The sequence below is a fragment of the Culex pipiens genome, chromosome 2, assembly GCF_016801865.2.
Source record: "Culex pipiens pallens isolate TS chromosome 2, TS_CPP_V2, whole genome shotgun sequence".
In the NCBI taxonomy this organism is placed as follows: domain Eukaryota; kingdom Metazoa; phylum Arthropoda; class Insecta; order Diptera; family Culicidae; genus Culex; species Culex pipiens.
In genome coordinates, this window is record NC_068938.1 from 169,937,430 (window position 1) to 169,956,964 (window position 19,535).

Consider the following 19,535-nt stretch of genomic DNA (forward strand, 5'->3'; position numbering starts at 1 on the left):
ATGGAGTTAAACTTTCTATGCAGTTGCTATGAAGTTTACCATGGCACTTCGGAAAGTTTAACTCCATGTTGCACGCACACACTCTCACTTTTAATTTCTCGATACAGAGCGGATTCGTTAATTTGAATTTCGCAACTTCGAATGTCCGCTAATTCGAATGCTCTCTAATTCGAACGTATTCGAATTGAAAAGCACTCAACCGTCAAAACCAGTTGTCAAACTGATGTTGACGTTTTAACATCATTGTTCGACAATTTCCTAACTCGTGGTTTCAAGCATTTGACAGCTGTCAGCCGTTCCAATTGGATGCCAACATTTCAAAAAGCATCATGTACACACCATCCTTTTTGAGAAAAACGCATTTGAATGTTGAGCATCCATTTTCAATTCCCATTTTAATGTAAAAGCAAAATAAGATGTTCTAATGATAACAAACGATGAAAAACCTTGCTTTTATTGATACTTGATCATCCAAATTCAATAAAACATTATTTCCGTAATTTTATTTGAGAAAAACATACATAACTTCTTTTGAAATCACCAACGTCGATATCACCCTGCTGTCATTGAGGGGGGCGCTTTGTTATGATTCGTTTTTCTTCGCCAAATGTACATGGCGCTTTGTTCATGTTGCTTTTTTTCCGTCACGAGGTTCATGTAGCCTTTTGTTTGACAGGTTGACAGGGCTATATAAACAGGGACTGCTGATGGCAGAGATTTTGTTTATGGTACTTTATTTAAAATCATTATTAAACAGACTTTACTGAAGTAACTTTTGCTCATTTTTGGTGGGGAGATAGCTTATTAGGAGTACTTTCAGAATATGCAATAACCCAGAAAGTGTCAAAATGTACATGATGCCTTTTGAAATGTTACCGTCGAATTAGCGAATTTGGACTCGCTCATTCGAAAGCAGTTCCATTAGAATAAACGAATCCGCTCTGTATGTTGATTTTTTTCGGTGTAAAATGGTAAAAAACACTCTTAAAAACCATTTGAGATTATCCCTAAACCACGTGGATCCTTTTTTTGAAATCTCCGCGACTCACGTGAAACGGGTTTCTAAAGGTTCCAACTAGGACTTTAAGAGCGAGTCCACGAGCAAAGCATACCCATCTTGCATCGAACTCAACAGTCTGCCTGAAATTTTCAGGGGTTGTTTGTACATATAAAACTAGCATCTGGCCAAAATATGAGCACTCTAGGTGAATGGGAAGAGGGGCAAATCGAAACACAAAGTTTGAAAGCTCAAAAACGTCAAAAATCTTAAAAAGGCTATAACTTAGGCAAAATACAATTTAATTTCAAAATTCAAAATGCATCTGAAAGGGCTTTAAAATGCAACAAAATGCAGGGAGAAGCATCCCAAATGGTTAAATTTAAAGGGAGTTATTGGCATTTTAGTGAAAAAATAGCACAATTTTCAAACTCAAATAAAAAAAGTGTTCCATCCATATATCAACTCGGTTCGACCTGCAGCTTGTAGGGGACATCTGGGACTACCATCTGAGACTGAGAACGCTTTGGGTAAGGCAGTTTATCATATTAAATAGACACTTTTAATTTTAGTGAGTTTTTTGGTAGTAAATTTTTGCTCGGGGACTTTAGTTATGGGAACTAAAGTCCCCCGAGCAAAAATTTACAACCAAAAAATTCACTAAAATTAAAAGTGTCTATTTAATATGATAAACTGTCTTACCCAAAGCGTTCACGAATATGATAAAATTATCACCAGATAATGGGTATCTGGCGATAATTTTATCATATTCGTGTTCCTGAGACAATTTCACAATAGAAACATTCACAAAAATGATTATTTTCATCCATTTTAACAATTTAAAAAATTAAAGCTAAAAAAAATCTTCGATTCACATTTATTGAAAATCAAGTTCGTTTTCAAGGATACTAGATGTCACCAGAAAAAAAAGCAGCTTCATAATTTTTTTTTATCTTTCACTTTAGATTTAACCAATTGGGTCCTAAAATGAAGCTTAAATTGCTGATATTATTGTTTACAGCGATAAAGCTTATTTTTCTGAGTACAATGACCATTTGTACGACCACAAAGAGTTTAAAATGGGTTTTTAAATCAATTTTGAATAATTAATCTCGCGGTCCTTCTTGACAGAAAAGTTCCTACTTGACAGCTCGTTCCAAGGGGACCATAGTTGATCCATAAAAAAAATGTTGTCTTGCAAAAAAAAAATTGCGTTAAAATGAAAAAAAGTGATCAGAAATGGTTTTTAATCGTGTTTTTTACCGTTGCACATAAAAATTGACATAGGGCTTTAGTACCCAATTGGGATGTTAACGAAGATTAAACATCGCATCTCTCCAACGGCTGCAAGAAGTCTCAAAAATTTTGCTGAAGGTGGAAAAGCTGTCACAGATCATTTCACAAACATCGGCTGGTTCAAGAAGCATCTCAAGCCGTCAAGCGTCGATCGCGGACCACATCTGACTTAGCCGCCGCGCGACGGTCGGAAACGGCTACGACCAGAAACTGGTCCACCGGTGAAGCAGTTCAGTAGCAGGAAGATTGGCTGTTCGCCAAATCTCATAAAGGGGGAGATGTAGCAGGCCATGCTCACTACCAGCACTCTCAGCACAGTTCGTTCCCATAACGACTCATAACGTCGGAAGCAATACATAAACAGTTTCATCAGCAACAACTGTCTTTCTCTGTAGCCTACACAGCAAATGCTGATATTCGTTTTCAGTTAATATTTACTGAAAACTGCACTACTGAAATTTTCAGTTAGTTTTTCGCTGATCTGCACTTAAAATTTGTATGGAGCTGTAAAATGTTGCTGAAATTTCAGCAAGTTTTCATTTACTGAAAATTTCAGTAGTGCAGATTTCAGTAAATTTAACTGAATTCAGTAATGAGAAATTGGTGCAACAGACAAAAAAAAATTACAAATATGCGTCCGCTGGGAGCGTAAAAACTAACAAGAGAGGGCGAAGAAAAGCCCAAGAAATCGTTTTCTCTCTTGTGTTTCGACATTCTTGACGACCTTTCTTTTGAGGAGCGTACTGGCCCTAAAAGATGACGACTGGTTAAGTTGATTTATTTATATTTATAATTTTATTTTTCTACGATATCCTGTTAAACAGACCTTTCTCGGAAGGTGGCTTAGTTTGCATTGTTAAATTTGTTTCGAGTTAGTCTGGGTAAAACTTCCACAAATTAATTTATTTTCCATCAGCGTGTCTTTGTCGAACATCACAACGACGAATCACCCCCTTGGGTCCGATGTTTTGTGACGTTCGTTCATATTTATGCCGACAGTGCACTGCACGATGCAATGTCGGCATAATCCTGCTGCAACAATAAACTCCCCATTCAAAAAAGTTGGGAGAGAGCATAAAAATTCCAACGACGCGTTCTGTTTACCAAAATAAGCCGATAAGAGTTTCTTTTCTTTTTTTGATTTTGCAAAATTGCTACATTTTGAAAGCGTAAAATATGATTTATTTCTGATAAGTTGAACTAAGTGCAACGCAGTGTGTTCGTGTATTTTTAGTTTTGTTTTTGAAGTTGCGATTTCTTGCGGGTCAAAATGCTCAACAACTTTGGCGAGTGCATCGAGGTAAGAGTTCCCGAGTTCTGTCGTTGAAGTTATGGATTTTAAAATTAAAAGTATCTTTTTGTAGGATTTCGAAGTGTTCGAGCTGCTCGGAAAGGGCGGATTCGCCAGCGTTTACCGGGCAAAATGCTGCCGAACGGGGATTTTGGTTGCCATCAAAATGGTAAGTTGGGTTCGTAGTTTTCCCGCGCACCGTTCCGGTTGGGTGCTCCCAGCGCACCACGGTGTGGTTGCGAACAAGTTTGAAATAATTTCAAATTAATAAGTACATTTTACAATGTTTTTCAGATCGACAAAAAGCTGATGCAGTCCTCGGGGATGGCAAACCGAGTTCGACAGGAGGTCAGCATTCACTCTCGGTTGAAGCACCCGTCCATCCTGGAGCTGTACACCTTCTTCGAGGACGCCAACTTCGTGTACCTGGTGCTGGAGCTGGCCGAAAACGGAGAACTTCAGCGCTATCTCCGCGACACCAAGAAGACCTTTAACGAGTACGAAGCGGCTACCGTGCTGAAGCAGGTCGTCGACGGACTGCTGTACCTTCACTCGCACCAGATCCTGCACCGGGACATGTCGCTGGCGAACCTGTTGCTGACCAAGCAGATGACCGTCAAGATCTGCGACTTTGGGCTGGCGACGCAGCTGTCGCGACCGGACGAGAAGCACATGACGCTTTGCGGAACGCCGAATTACATATCTCCGGAGGTCGCATCCAGGGCATCGCACGGTCTTCCGGCGGACGTTTGGGGCTTGGGCTGTATGCTGTACACGTTTTTGGTGGGCAGGCCACCGTTTGACACGGACGGAGTCAAGTCTACGCTCACGAAGGTGGTCATGTCCAACTACACGCTGCCGTCGCACATCTCGCAGGAAGCGCGAGATTTGATCGATCGGCTGTTGAAAAAGAACCCGGCGGAACGCATCAAGCTGGACCAGGTGCCGCTGCATCCGTTCATGCAGAAGGCGTCGTCGTTCGAAAAGTGCCAAGGTGGGACGCTAGCGTCCTCCGACAGTGGCATCATGACCATCTCGAGCGGCAATCGATCGAACATTCCGTCAAATTATAGCCAAGAGCGCTACCAGCCTCCAGTTCAAATGCCTCTGCGCTACCAACCGATCAGCGAAGACTTCCAGGAGAGCATACTTCCGGTGCGACCTCAATCAGCCGCCTACGGCCGACCACAGACGTCCGATTTCTACTCCGGGTTCAGCGGAGACCAGCAGCAGCGACCTTCGACCGCGCAACCGCCCTTCGTCCATCACATGAACCAGATCTCGCTGCTGCAGCAGTTCAACAGCCTCGAACTGATGGAAAAGTACAACGTCAACAAGGCCGAAGTGGTCAGCGTAGGACGGTCCAACTCGACAGGGAGTTCCGGGTTGATGCCGAGGCAGGATCATCACCACCACCCGCCACAGATTTCCCTTCTCAACTCGCGACCCAAGTCGGCTTCGGTTTCGGTGCTGAACGGCGAGCATTACGGATTCTACGGCGACAAGGAAAATTACCGCCAGGCTGAGAATGGCGCGACGGAGTCAGAACCGCTCAATCCGAGGAGTTATGTAAGTTACAAAAAAAAATCTTTCCACCTTAGGCTCCGGCGAGATTCGAACTCACGATCTCCTGTTTACTAGACAGGCGCTTTAACCAACTAAGCCACGGCGCCTTACACATGTGTTCTATCTCTTGTTGCAGGACTTTCTTGACCAGTTTCAGCCAAGAGACAATCATCGCAAGAGTCCGCCCCGCCATAGCAAGCGCATTGACATTCCGCCACTGACGACGGCCCGCCTCCAGCCCAACCGCCACAAAACCAAGAACGCCATCCTGAGCATTCAACCCAACGGCGAGGTCGTGCTAGAATTCATCAAGTACAAGTCCCGCGCCAAAGTGGATCGCGTAGTGGACGTGTGTCGCATTTCGTCCGACGGGTTGCGCTTCGTGCTGTACCATCCGGACGGGGGGAAGGGCGTGGCGGTAAAGGACGAGCCGCCCGATTTGCCACCGGGCGGGGCGGACGCCATCTTCAGCTACGAGAATCTACCCGAAAAACACTGGAAGAAGTACGCGTACGCGGCCAGGTTCGTGCAGATGGTGAAGGCCAAGACGCCCAAGATTACGTACTACAGCGAGCGGGCCAAGTGCCAGCTGATGGAGACGCTGGAGGATTACGAGGCGAACTTTTACAGTGGTAAGTTCAGTGGTACCTGTTCCGAGGACTTGCTTGTAAACTAAACCTTTTGGGGTTTTCTCTTCCAGGAACGAAGGTGATCAAATCGCCCCACGAAGGCACCAAAATTGTAGATAGCACCGGACGCACCTTCAAAGACACCACCGCCACCCTCAATTCCGCCCTGACAATGGAGTTCGAGCACTTCCAGCAAACGTTCGACCACTGCCTCAACATCGAGCAAGCCCTCTCGGCAATCCACACCGGAAACACCTTCCCACTGATCATCGGACGACGACCTGCTACTGCAACGAGCAACCACGAGAACAGCGTATCAACCCCCCAAACTCCCCACCACAACCCCCACCAACTCTCCTCATTCGCCATGTCGGTCAACTCGGCCGCCACGACCAACAGCCGACGACCTCCGTGCCCAAAAGCAGCGCCCTCTTTTTCCTCCAACGTGGCCACCAAAAAGTGCACCATCCCCGGCGTCGGCACCGCCGTCCAACTCTCGCAGGGCGTCGTCCAGGTTCAGTTCGTAGACGGCGCAACCCTGTCGCTAATCCCGATCGAGCAGGGTGGCGGAGTGACGTTTTCACCGTGCTTCGGAACGCCGCTGCAGCACTACTCGGCCCAGCAGCAGCAGGACGATCCGGCGTCGCTGCCGGGCACGTTGCGCGACAAGCTCGGCCAGATGTCGCTGGTGTTGAGGGAGTTGAATGCCACCCCCGTGCCGTCCATTCCGTTCAACTTCCTCGAGGGATCCGCGTCGTCACCGCGGACGCCGTTGACGCGGTTTTTGCGGTAGAAATTGTTTATTTGAATAGTTTGTAGCAGATTGTTGACGCTATGCACACTCTTTCTTTTAACTAGTTGACCCTCTCCCTGTACTGATGTAATTTATTATGTAGAATCTATATTTAATAAAATAAAGACAATCAATCAAAGCGGGGAGTTGTTTCTTTTGTGCTCTATCGAAGAAAGAAACGCCATTCTTAAAATTCTGAACCAAAAAGTTCATTCTCTCTAAAAAGGTTGCTTGCTTTATTCGAAAAGATCGTTCTAACAAAACTTGACCTGACTTCTAGTGCGTGTCTGTGTATGTTTGTGTGTGTTTTCTAAACGTCGTCTTTTTTGCTTTTCATGTCGTCCTCGAACATACTACGTATAATTCCAGGCGTAAAAACTTAGGGTGGGTCACAATTTCGTTCGACAAACGTGCAACGAAAATGGTTTCAAATGTTACGATAAGCAGTTTTTTTTAAATGGAGCAAGCGAGATTGTACGCAGCGTAACTTCTAGTGTTCAAAAATGGTGTTGGCATTTATGAGAAATGGAAGGGGGATGATAAAGCATTTAGTTTGCAGCAGTGGGATTAACGGGGAAAACAGCAGCGCAGGGGTAACATCTAACATGAGAACAAACGATTTTACGAAACGCGATAGGTAGTATTATTATGATTTAAGCAACACTCACCGGTGGTGTAGTGAAAGTTGTTCGAACTAAACTGTAAATTTGTAAAATTCTGAAACTTTAAGTTCTTAAAAAACATAAACTTTGAATTAGAATACATAAGAATGCTTCTTTCTGCAGTTGCAATAACACGTATTTATTTCAGTTTACTGTATGCAATCAAGTTATCTAAAAGGATTGATTAGAGAAGAGACAAAGAGACTTCTCACTTTTTTTCATTGAGAAGCCGAAAAAAAATAACTTAAATACATATTTCACTTTCTGTGCAACGACATAAAAAAATTAAACCCAGTTTTTGACGATTTTTTGTTTTTAAATCTGGACTTTTTTAAAGGTCCTATAAACAAATCTGGAGTTTTTTTTTAAAGGCCCTATAAGATATTGTGTTTCATACGTTTATAGGACCTTTCCATAAAAACTCTATAAATGTAAACATTGAGTGTATCCCGCCTACTCCGTTGATATAAAGTGTGAAGGGGATACACTCAATGTTTACATTTGTTTGTAAGGCTTTACCAAAAAAGTCTAGAAATAATCTCTCATCTTGGGATGCAATTAAGTAAGTAAAACATCAAATAACTTTAAAAATGTTTTTTTTTTACTGAAAACAGTTTCTTTCAATGACAAAATTAAATTCGAAAATATTAATCCAAATCTTCATAAAAAAGTAAGCGATTACAATAAAAAAAAAACAATAACCAAAAATCCGAATACGAACTAAAAAAATAAATCTAAAAATTTCCCCGAAATGTAGATCTTCAATATTTTTTTTGTCTTAGAATTAACATTCTTCCAAAAAAAAAATAAATAAATTGAAATAACTTAGATACTTTTCAGAATCTCAAGAAAAAGCATTAATTTCCAAAGAATGTTTTTAATATAAAAACAGTTTACAAAAAATATATATAGAAACCATCGAACTTTTTTATAAAAAAATCTGGAAAATTGATCATTTCAGTAAAAATTAAACTGAGCAACACATTTCTGGGAAAACACTTTAAAATCAGAGAAAAAACATAAATAATCAGCCTTTATTATGATTAAATTGTATTCTTGATTTTATAAAGTTTTTATGCGCATCCTAGGAATAGATTTTCGTCAACTATTTAAGCGGAATGCAATAACAATGTTTCGGCTGTAACTGCCATTGAAATTTAGAGCATCCTAAATTGAAATTGGTGGTAATATCTGAGATCTGGCTTTCACAAAGTTCACAAATAACACTTAAGTGCAAATAACTTTTGATAGGGTTGTCCGATCTTCAATCTACTGAACTCGTTGGAAAGGTCTTTTGATTATCTATCCAACGACAGGTCGCATGATAGATCCGGACAACGTTTTTGTCAAAATATCTTAGATCCGGTCTCTAAAAAGTTCATAAATAACACATAAGTGCTTATAACTTTTGATAGGGGTCAGATCTTCAATCTTTCGAACTCGTTGAAAAGGTCTTTCAAATACATTTCTAAAAATGTAAAAAAAGACGAGGTTTTTTACAAAAACCACTCTTTTTACAATCTTCTGGACTTTTGTTAAAATGGTTTTTTTTTTGCATAACTTTTGGAGTACATACTTAACTAAATTTTATCATTTTCAATAGCGACTTATGGGACCCTAAGACGGTCCAAATCGGGTCAGCCAGTCACTAGCGTGCACAGGGTGGGGCAACGGCCCCACCATTCTCTGAAATTTGTTCTAAATTTGGTCATGGGTTGTCCACAAATGACGTATTTTTCAAAACGTCCTTATTATTGCCCCACCTTCCTCAAAGAGCTGGGCACGCTGGTGCAGCCAGTACCGAGATAACTCTGTGCATATTTTTTTGGTCAACATCCCACCCAGACATTTGCTTGATTCTGAGTCGATAGGTGTACATGAAGGTGGGTCTAGGAGGTCAAATTAAGAATTTCGTTTTTCGAGTGATTTTATAGCCTTTCCTCAGTAAACTGAGGAAGGCAAAAAGCCAAGCATAAACGTGATGGCTAAGTGCTTAAAATTAGTTAATCTTAAATTATCTATTTAATTTCATTATTTATTAAACATGATGACATTTAGGCATTTGCTTGGAAAATTATTTTCACCAAGTTCCCTTTTAATTTTGTGAATTTAATATATTTTTCTTCAATTGCCAATCTCAAGTCAGAAACGTTTGCATATTTGAAAAAAAAAAATAAAAATAGACACAACATCAAAATTATTTGTTTGACACGAATTATTATTTTTTCAACAAAATATTACAAAAAGTTATTTTGTAACTAGTAAGCTTAGGATTCCAGACTTTTTCCGATTTTTTGACAAAAACCTATGATTCCCGACATGAAAATATATCCTTTAACAGATCTAGGAACACTGTCATGAGATATCCTAAACAAAGTGAAATTAAAAAAAAAAATTTCATGAAAATAATTTCTGCGACCTTATGTTTATATAGACTAGACATTTCAGCTTCGATAAAGTTTGACGATCTGGCAACACAGTCATTAGATTCCAATACTTAAGTAAAATGTGTATTTTTATCAGTGAATTGGATCCTAAAATTATGCTTAAATTTGTAATATTATTGTTCACAAAGATTAAGCTTATTTTTCTGAGTACAATGACCTGTTGTACGACCGCAAAGGATTTAGAACGGAAATCAATTTAATAAAATTAACTTCGCGACCCTTCTTGACAGAAAATGTCCTACTTGACAGCTCTCTCCAAGAGGACCATAGTTGATCCATCGGAAAATGTTGTCCTGGTATTTTTTTTTGCATTAAAATGAAAAAAAAGGAATCAGAAATAGTTTTTAATCGTGTTTTTTTATATTGTGCATAAGAATTGACACAGGGCTTGAGGACCATATTGTTTTGGATAACCAAAATAAAATAGGTATTCACCTTTAGAATTGGGTACTAAAGCCCTATGTAAATTTTTATGTACAACGGTAAAAAACACGATTAAAAACCATTTCTGAGCACTTTTTTTCATTTTAATGCGATTTTTTTTTTGACAAGACAACATTTTTTCGATGGATCAACTATGGTCCCCTTGGAACGAGCTGTCAAGTAGGAGCTTTTCTGTCAAGAAGGACCGCGAGGTTAATTTTTCAAAATTGATTTAAAAATCCATTTTAAACTCTATGTGGTCGTACAAAGGGTCATTGTATTCACAAAAATAAGCTTTATCGCTGTAAACAATAATATCAGAAATCCAAGCTTCATTTTAGGACCCAATTGGCAAAGTTGTATGATCTGGCAACCCGGTCATAACATATTCTTGCCTCTTGGATAAAAATGAAGGCGGATTTCCAATAACATTCGACAACCAGGAGATATCTAGTGAAATTTGGCCTACTACAGAGCAGTAATTGTAAAAAATATAGAAAAATAAATAATTCATTTTATGTATTAGAAATGTTTAGCAGTTTGACACACGCCAAAATCAGTTTAATAATATTACCCAAAACAAGTGGTAAAAAATTACTTTCCACATTGTTCTGAAATTGTTTGAATTTCTACAATTGAGCATTTTTGATCCTCCAATAAGCTCAAAATAACTTTCACTACCCACGGTGTTCGAAAAAGTACTAGCTATTAATTGGAATGGTAATAAGAGACGGTTAGTGACTAACTAATACTGTTTCAATGATTTGGATACGAATATTTTTTGCACACAATGACGAACAAAGTTTGTTTGTTTTTTTTTCCTTTTCGTATGATTGATAAATGCGATTATAGACAATGACGATGATTGTTTCTGGGAAGGAGAGAGTATCTACTTCTTTCAGGCTGCTCTAAGTTTAAATGTCGGTTATTTTTAGGAATGCTTTTAGTGGAACGTCCGCGTCGAAAGCCGCTGTAAATGTACGGGTTTCGCGCAGGCAGGCCTAGTACGGGGTTCTTTTTTTTCTACTGAAACCACCGATCTTTTCTCTTTCTCTCTCTCTCTCTTTCGGGAAGGGGTTTGCTGGTGCTGACAGAAAAGTGCGACTCTATATAAAAATATGCCATTCTTCAATGTTTCAAAAATATATGTAGAACTTTGCCTTTACTATCTCACGTTGGTTGTGTTTGTTTTTTCTACGATATCACACGGTGTCTCAGAGAGGTTGTCTTTTTTTGTGTTGTTGGATTTATGATTTCTTACTATTGTGATGTACGGATTTTTTTGGAAACGGATGTTTGAAGTTAGGATATGTTCGTTATATTTGTAACTTTTGTTGCGTTCTCTGGCTTCTACTCTCAACATCTCTACTGGGTTTGGATCTCATTCAAAACTCTTCTCGGAAAAACTGCATTCTTCAACTAACCAAAAGTGCGGTTAGTGCGACAAATTATTGTTTCATTGTCAGCCTTAGTTACTCTTATTTTTGTGTTTTGTATAATATTTTAAGAGCAGTTATTAATGTGTGTTGTATCTTTGTGTCTTTCTATACGAATTGTTCTGCTCCGTAAACATCTATCTTAGCGCGCTTCCAGGAGGGATTACATTGAGCAGAGTTGGTGGTGGGGGAGAGATTAAATGATATCTTCGTTTTGGGGGAATGATAACGATAAAGGGTTTTGCGGACGGATAAACTCATACCAGCTCGCTCGCCTTGGAGCGAGAGAATTGAAAATACTTAAACGACTAAAACGTGGACTTACCGCGATTGAAAGATTGCTTGAACTGAGTGCGCGTCAACTAAAAATCTAAACGAAAGCTGCTCGTCGTGTAGCGGCCGAGCCACCGCAGCCGCAGCAGGTCGCGCGGGACGAAGACCATCATGTGGCGCCGCTGTGCTCAATATAAATCTCCTGGGCCGTATCCTAGAAGCGATCCTTCGAGGACGTAGTGTACTCCATCTCGGTCAGATTCTGGATCTCCTGCAGCTCCTGGAACTTCTCGTGGTCCCGAATGTGGGCATAGTTCGCCGCCAGACACATCAGATAGTGCACCAGGCTGAGGATGATCAGCAGGCAGCTGACCGTGGCCAGGATGAACATGATTTCGCACTTTTCGACGCCGTCCTTGCAGAAGGCCTTCACCTTGGTCTCGCAAATGTTCATGTCCTGCTGGGCGACTCCGGCCGGGAACATGAAGTCTGCAAGATAGAAGCTCAATCAAATTTCGTCCCCTTCAACAAACCCTTCAAAATACTCACAAAACTGCGTCAAATCGATGCAATTCTTGTGCGACTGCACGTTCGGGTTGGCGCACATGTTCCAGAACACGGTAAAGATGAACGTAACCACCGTCAGGAAGCACAGAATCAAGATCCACACAATCTTCAGAATGTACGTGATTCCCATAAACACCGCGCACGAGATGCGACCACCAACGCGCGATCCCCACGCCCGGTACACCTTGTAGCGGGTCGCACCGGTCGCCAAAAATCCCACAAACAGGATCATCAACCCGAGCGCCGCCATCGAAGCACCGATCACCACGAAGATCATCTGAACGGCTTCAATCCTACGGAACAAAATAAAAAATCTTTGAAAAATCGTTCAAATATGTACGACAAAAAGCACTTCAAACTCACCACATCAACCGCAGGTGGAACACCTGGTCCAGCATGATGATGGCAAAGGAAGTACCCCGGTACATGGTTCCGCAGAAGATACCCACGCCGATAAGGCACATGACCGTGGCGATCAGCGTCGCATACGGTATCCGGGTCATGCATGATTTGCAGCAGTCGCCTGGAAAAACACGGAAAGAGAAGAAACATTTAATTAGATAAAAGATATCAACGTCAGGAAAGTTTTTTGAAGTCACAGATGATTACATTTGAAAGTAATGTAGTGAAGATATGCAACACAAAATGACAAAGAGACAAGTAAATGAAAATTGTGGGCAACTTTGCAAAATTTGCATCAATTCCGGGATAAATAACACCTCTGAAACTGCAACATTCGTTTGAATGTAAAATTTGTCTCTTCTTTTGATCTTAAATTGAAAGGCGACAAAAAAATAGTTTAAATAAGTTTTCAACCAATCCCAAATTTTAAAATCAATAAAATTTTGCATTTTTTTAGCTGAGCATAAGTTAAAATATGGAAAACTTCTTGCTGGTAAGAGTTGATTTTCAAAAGCAAAACAAAGCGCAAGACAGTAAGCAAGAGAGTAACTCTCTCGCTATCTCCTGTTTCCTCTCTCACCCCTTCAGTCCCATTCGCTCCTGAGCAATAGAAACAGCCATCACGTCCTCGGACACTCAATTGATTTTTTTTCTCTATGACAAAACGGATTTTCATTGTCTTTTCAGTAAAGAGCATTGAAAGGACAAGAAGATGGACAATCTATAGAGTTTTTGAAGTTGAGTATATGTAAATTGAACGAGAATAGACCAAAAAATGGCTGAGAGTAGGTTATAATTTGGACTTTTTAGAAAAATGCGTACATTAAAAGAAATTGATTTTTTTTAGTTTTTTTTGCAATTAAAAAATACTTCACGAAGAAAATGCGCCCCTGCAAAGAATATTTCTAGAGATTATTTTTTATTAAGATTTTTCATATTTTTATTGAAGGACCTAATAAAAAAAACTCTAGATTCCCGAAGAACTGAGATTTCTAACATATTTTTTTAAACTTTGTACTGCTAGTTGTTATAATGCAGCCTCACAAATTAAAATTCTGTAAAAAATTAGTATTTTTTTTCAACTAGCAAAATCTTGCAAAGCTTTTATTCAAAAAATCATAACTACGGTACCAGGTTTTTTACTAAGTCCCCTATAAATAATAACATTTTTGAGAATTCAACTTTTAATGAAAAAAACGTTCACAAATCCAACCTAGGTGGTTGATGCCTTCCTCTCATTTAAAGTGATTACAACCCTCCTAAAGTGTCCACATGTTTATGAATCTCCCCTAACGTAGAGAGCCTATATGGAGAGGCGAAATGTCACTCTCAGGGTTCCAGACTACCTACAGACTTTTTGTCAAGATTATACAGACGCGGCCTTTGAGGAAAATGGCATCCCTCTTACGTCTTTTTCGTGGCGATCAGACCAGTTGAGGTTATGTAAATTCAGACCATTTTTTAAAACGCTTGTAATTTAAGATAGGTAAGTCAGATCTTGAAAATTCTTACTCCACCTAAAAGGTCTTTTTAAATGCTTTCTAACAATATATAACATTTGAGGGTTTCATGAAAAAACACCCTTATGAAACAGTTTTTTGACCATAACTTTTTAAATACATGGTAAAACTGCATGAATTTAATAGAGCGAGTTGTGGCGCTATAACCACGGCAAATAGTGTCCAGGGCATTCGTGGAAATACAATGTCCCATCCCAGAGGGTCCCGGAGTACCAAACCTTCTTAGCATGGTGCTCCCAACGAATACAACCAAACAATCTCGGAGCGTATGGTGGTGTGTCCCCACGCTTCTTCCTCCCCTGTCGATTCAGAATTGTGTTGTTGTTCGAACACTCAGTGCTCAAACTCAACCCAATTACGAATCATCTCTGCGATACGGCTTTACGCAGTAGGCCTGGCCGCTTTAACGTTTGTGATGTTTCAATGCATTCTAATGCAATGGTGCACTGCAAATCAAGCAAAACAATGTAAAAGGACCGAAGCCGAAGTGTAAACAAAGAGTCTATCCTGCTCACGTCAGTTGATGTTTACATTTGGAACGAGCAGGATAGACTCTTTGTTTACACTTCGGCTTCGGCCCTATTACAATGTTTAGCTAGAAATGTTAATAAATGACAAGAAGAGTGCTAGGCGTCATCTAACCTAAGGCACTCTCCAGGATCCCTTCAAAAGATTGGCTGCGCTAGGGTCTGATTAGATTAGATTAGATTAGACATGATAAAACTGCATGAATTTAAATAGCAACTTAGGGGACGTTAAGACGGATCGATTAAAACCATTCCGGCCAAATTCAGTTGAGCCTGTGACGAGATATTCCAGTGACATTGATTTGGTACACATGTCTACATACAGCCAAACACACAGACATTTGCTCAGCTGGTGATTCTGAGTCGATATGTACAAATGAAAGTAGGCCTAGGAGGTCTGATTAAAAAGTTCATTTTCCGAGTGATTTAATAGCCTTTTCTCAGTAAGGTGAGGAAGGCAAAAATCTAATTATTCGCTCTACAGCATTGCCTTGGCGTTCTCGATTGCGAGATTCCTACTCAAAACTAGTTGTCCGAAGGCTTGATTGTTGAGGCAATTGCAAACCTCTTTTTACACCTTAGCTTTCATCCACCTCGGGATTCGAACTGACGACCTTTGGATTGTTAGTCCAACTGCTTACAAGCGACTCCACCGAGACAGGACCCAGAGAGACGACTCCTACACCTGCATTGAGCTAACGACCTAACCCTCTTGGTTAGACCGGGGCCAACATTTACTTCCCTGTCCGACGGAAGGCGTGATCAGACAAATCTCGTCTCGAAAAATGTCACCAGGACCGTCTGGGATCGAACCCAGGCCAACTGAATGAGAGGCAACCACGCTTACCACTACACCACGGTCCCGGCTACTTTTAATGACCAACAGTCAAATAAAACATCAGGAAATTTAATTTAAATAAATTCTAACATATTTTTCATTTTGTTTACATTACCATACTGCCCCTGATCGCATAAATGTCCCATATGCATTTTCATCGATTTCGAGTTATTGATGCAGTTTGGTTCAAAATTGTGTGCTCTTTCAAACGAGCCTATAACATCCAGTACTTTATTCTAGAAATCAGGAGGAAATCCACTTTTTTCGCGAAAACTTAACACGTAGCCTTATGTATGGGGCAAACTTCAAATGCGTTTTTCTCAGCTTTCTGTTTTTGCATATGGGACATTTATGCGAACATGGGCAGCATATGCTTTAAAAAAATATTAAATTGAAAATTGTTTTTATTTAAAAAAAAGTCCTTTGTCAAAATCAGATAAAATTATTAAAAATAAATTCATTAAAGGAGCTATTAGACTATGGCAAACAAACAAACAAACTCGTACAAGCTGAACTATTTTAGGATAGCTTTTAATGTTTTAATTGATAAATTCACAATAATTTTAATTGTGTTTCAATTACAAAAAATCAGACATTCAAGGAACACATCCAAGGGAGATTGATATACTTTGAAGGTAATATTATGTAAATACAAGAATGGCGACAAATATGTTGTTAGGCAATATCGCCAGACAGTGATAATTGCCTTTCTGGTTTTTATTCGTTACAATATTCTATTCAAACATTTTAAAGTACGTTTGTACTATTACTATACAGCAATTCCATTTGAAAAGAGCCTAAACCGAAAAAAAGTTCTCCGATCGGGCTCAAAATTTTTCTGGGGGTTCCTTGGCCAAAATAATTAGACCCGTATTTCTTCGTTTGGCCATTAGGGTGACCTACGCCGTGTTAGGGTGGTCTGAAAAATTGCAATTTTCATCATTTTTCGCAAAAACCTCTTTTTTCGAAAAATCATATCTCCGCGCCATTGCATCCGAGCTTAACTATTGAAAAAGTCGTATGAAAACTTAAAATGGTGTTTTGACTGTGTCTGGACCAAAGAGCCTATGTCTGAAAATATTTTTATCGGATTCCTCGGAAAATTTCACATGACAATTTAAAAAATTGGCGATGTCGAACCGTACGTTTCCGAGATATGATTTTTTGAAAATAAAAACTGCGTTTTTTGACGCGCCACGCGCAAAAACAGGAAAATGACGAAATCGGCAAAAAACCACTTTTTTCACTAATATTAATACTAATAATGATACCCAGACATGTATAGGTCATCGCTGAAATTTTTTAGTTATCGCAGTTTTAGTGAAAAAAGTTGATTTTTTGCCGATTTCGTCATTTCCTGTTTTTGCGCGTGGCGCGTCGAAAAAACTCAGTTTTTATTTTTTTAAAAATCATATCTTGGAAACTTACGGTTCGACATCGCCAATTTTTATATAAATTGTGAAATTTTCCGAGGAATCCGATAAAATTATTTTCAGACATAGGGTCTTTGGTCCAGACACGGTCAAAACACCATTTAAAGTTTTCATACGACTTTTTCAATAGTTTAGCTAGATTTTTGGAGCTTCTTACTATTTTTCCCAAATAGCCAAACTCATCGCCTTTCTTTTGCGTCTAAGACAGCTAAAATGTGATGAAATGGCGCGGAGATATGATTTTTCGAAAAAAGTGTTTTTTGCGAAAAATGACGAAAATTGCCATTTTTCGAACCACCCTACCACGATGTAGGTCACCCTAATGGCCAAACAAAAAAAAAAAACGGGTCTAATTATTTTGGCCAAGGAACCCCCAGAAAAATGTTGAGCCCGATCGGAGAACTTTTTTTCAGTTTAGGCTCTTTTCAAATGGAATTGCTGTATACTGCTATCGGTTTCATCCCAAACAAAGCATTCCCATCGGAAAAAGGCTCACTATCGGTTTCAACAGCTCAAAATTTTCAACAATGTTTATCTTGCGGCTATGAGTAATAGCACAATCGTCGGCGTCTCGCTGGCACATGAGTTATCGATCCCCAGGGTGAATGTTGTTTTTTTTTTTTGTTGTACCATCCGCAACATTCAAAGCATAGCAAACATAGGTGTGTAGTGTATGATTACATGATTACATACTGCAACAAATGAGTAAGGTGGTCAACACGGTGAAAACAGCGATACAAAACACGCACGTGGTGTATGAAAGGCAAAACACATATGACCGCGAAGATGATGACGACTGAGTTCAATTGCAAATTAAAACCACTTCCGCGTGACTCAGACGTTCTTTCTGGTGAACTCGTGAAGCATGGGGTGTGCAACGACGCGATTGAGGGTGAGATAACACGTGTGATAAGACATCGATAGGACATTGGTGCCCTTCATAATTCTTTGTTCAAACCTTTCGACTGCCGACCGTGGATCGTATTGTCCGAGTACCGGTCCACGGACATATTTGACCGGTACGCCAGACTCCTCCGGCTGGGCGCCCGAAACTGCTGCTGGATTGGTCCACCTGACTCCCGGTTTCCATTGATCTGGCCATTTCCACCGTACTGTTGCTGCTGGCTGTTGAGCGTGTTGTAAGCCCGGGTTAGCGTTCCGTCGTCGTCAAAGTTGGTCTCCAGCAGAAAGTCGTCCCGAATCTGCTGGGAAGGCACTCGATTTCGCGAACCCGCCATGGTCGCCGCGAGGTGTTGACGCCTCGACAGATATTCACTCACTGTTCGTACTGTTCAAATGTGGGTGATGTTGGTGGTGGTCGTGACGAGAACGAGGTGGTTCGGGTGTGAAACCACCACACAGGTAGACCACGAGCAACAACAACAAGGCACACGACACACGTGAAAGCGTATCAAACAGTTGTTGCTCTCTTCGTCGTTTGGGGTTTTGGGTAGGCCTTACGCTGGGTTTTGGAAAATAAACAAGCCTAGCTTTAACCTAGATTTGGAGCTTCAGATATAATTGGTTGGCGCATCTCCGTTTTGGTGCTTTCTTCGGAACTTGCTTTGGTTGTGGACTGGTCGGTGGTGGTGATGGCGATCGAAAATATTTTGCTATTTTTATGGAACTTCTCTTTTACTCACAGCAGGAAAATAAAACTCTAGATCACGCTTCATGCATTTTCAGTTCAAAAAGGTGCACAGTAACTATAAGCGGTTTTTTTCTTCCTCACCTATAAAATCACTCAAAACATGAACTTGTCAATAAAAAAAATCATAAAGATTGAAATAACAAGCCATAGTCTCAACATTTGAAAAAAAAAGTTTTTTTTTAAAATGCCAAAAAATTAAAAAAATGTAATGAAGAGGCTTATTTGCTTAGAGGTTAGGGTTACCAGGTCTGAACCAAAAAAAAACCTGACGTCTGGAAAAATCACAAGTCACTTTCCTTAAAGCCATATGCAAAATTATGGTTTATTTTTATAAATTTAAAAATGGTGTATTTTCACATTTTATATTTATTAGCGGACAACTCAGCGTTCCCTCCTGGATGGGGGCGATCGTTCGCCAGCGTGGTCGCTGCCGGCAGTGGCAATACGGCCCAGCAAGAAGTTACCGGAGAAGATCTCTTTACCCTGCCAGAGTTCTTTGCTCTCGCAGGGGAGATGATGGCGCGGTTTCGGACCTACCGTAACAAGGCGGAGCAATTCCTGGCCCTTGGGGAGCTGATGATCAAGCACATTTATAAAGGATAAAAAACTATGATCTAGTTTTAAGCTTTTTCTATTTCTATCCCCTTTCCCTTGCAATTTTAGTAAGTTTTTTTTTTATTTTTTTTCTTACTCTTGGTGACACCTTTATTTACAAGCAATAACTGTTCCAAAATGGATTATGATGTAACACACAGCTGTAAGGAACTCCAAAACTCTGTTATGT

General features: G+C 40.1%; 2 protein-coding genes and 1 non-coding gene across 8 annotated transcripts in view; 1 reads left to right on the forward strand and 2 right to left on the reverse strand.

Annotated features, from left to right (window-relative positions):
- Positions 1–3,336: 3,336 nt before the first annotated feature.
- Positions 3,337–10,788, forward strand: LOC120427345 (serine/threonine-protein kinase PLK4). The gene is made up of 5 exons (XM_039592201.2): positions 3,337–3,593; positions 3,658–3,753; positions 3,879–5,153; positions 5,287–5,782; positions 5,851–10,788. The coding sequence occupies exons 1-5, from the start codon at positions 3,564–3,566 to the stop codon at positions 6,570–6,572; spliced, it is 2,619 nt and encodes an 872-aa protein (XP_039448135.1). The 5' UTR covers positions 3,337–3,563; the 3' UTR covers positions 6,573–10,788.
- Positions 5,184–5,257, reverse strand: Trnat-agu (transfer RNA threonine (anticodon AGU)). Its single transcript has one exon. It is a non-coding gene; the product is annotated as a tRNA-Thr (tRNA).
- The window catches only part of LOC120427341 (neuronal membrane glycoprotein M6-a), a 119,041-nt gene continuing 106,269 nt past the window's right edge, over positions 6,764–19,535 (reverse strand). For 3 of the 6 annotated variants that reach the window (XM_052707368.1, XM_052707366.1, XM_039592196.2), the window contains exons 2-5: positions 18,059–18,562; positions 12,744–12,903; positions 12,363–12,673; positions 6,764–12,302 (exon numbers count right to left, since the gene is read on the reverse strand). In XM_052707368.1, coding sequence (XP_052563328.1) covers positions 12,028–12,302; positions 12,363–12,673; positions 12,744–12,903; positions 18,059–18,338 — 1,026 coding nt within the window. In that variant the 5' untranslated portion in view covers positions 18,339–18,562 and the 3' untranslated portion in view covers positions 6,764–12,027. Of the gene's footprint in view, positions 12,303–12,362; positions 12,674–12,743; positions 12,904–18,058; positions 18,598–19,535 lie in introns of all 6 variants that reach the window. The other 3 variants (XM_052707367.1, XM_039592195.2, XM_039592197.2) reach the window with 3 other exon arrangements.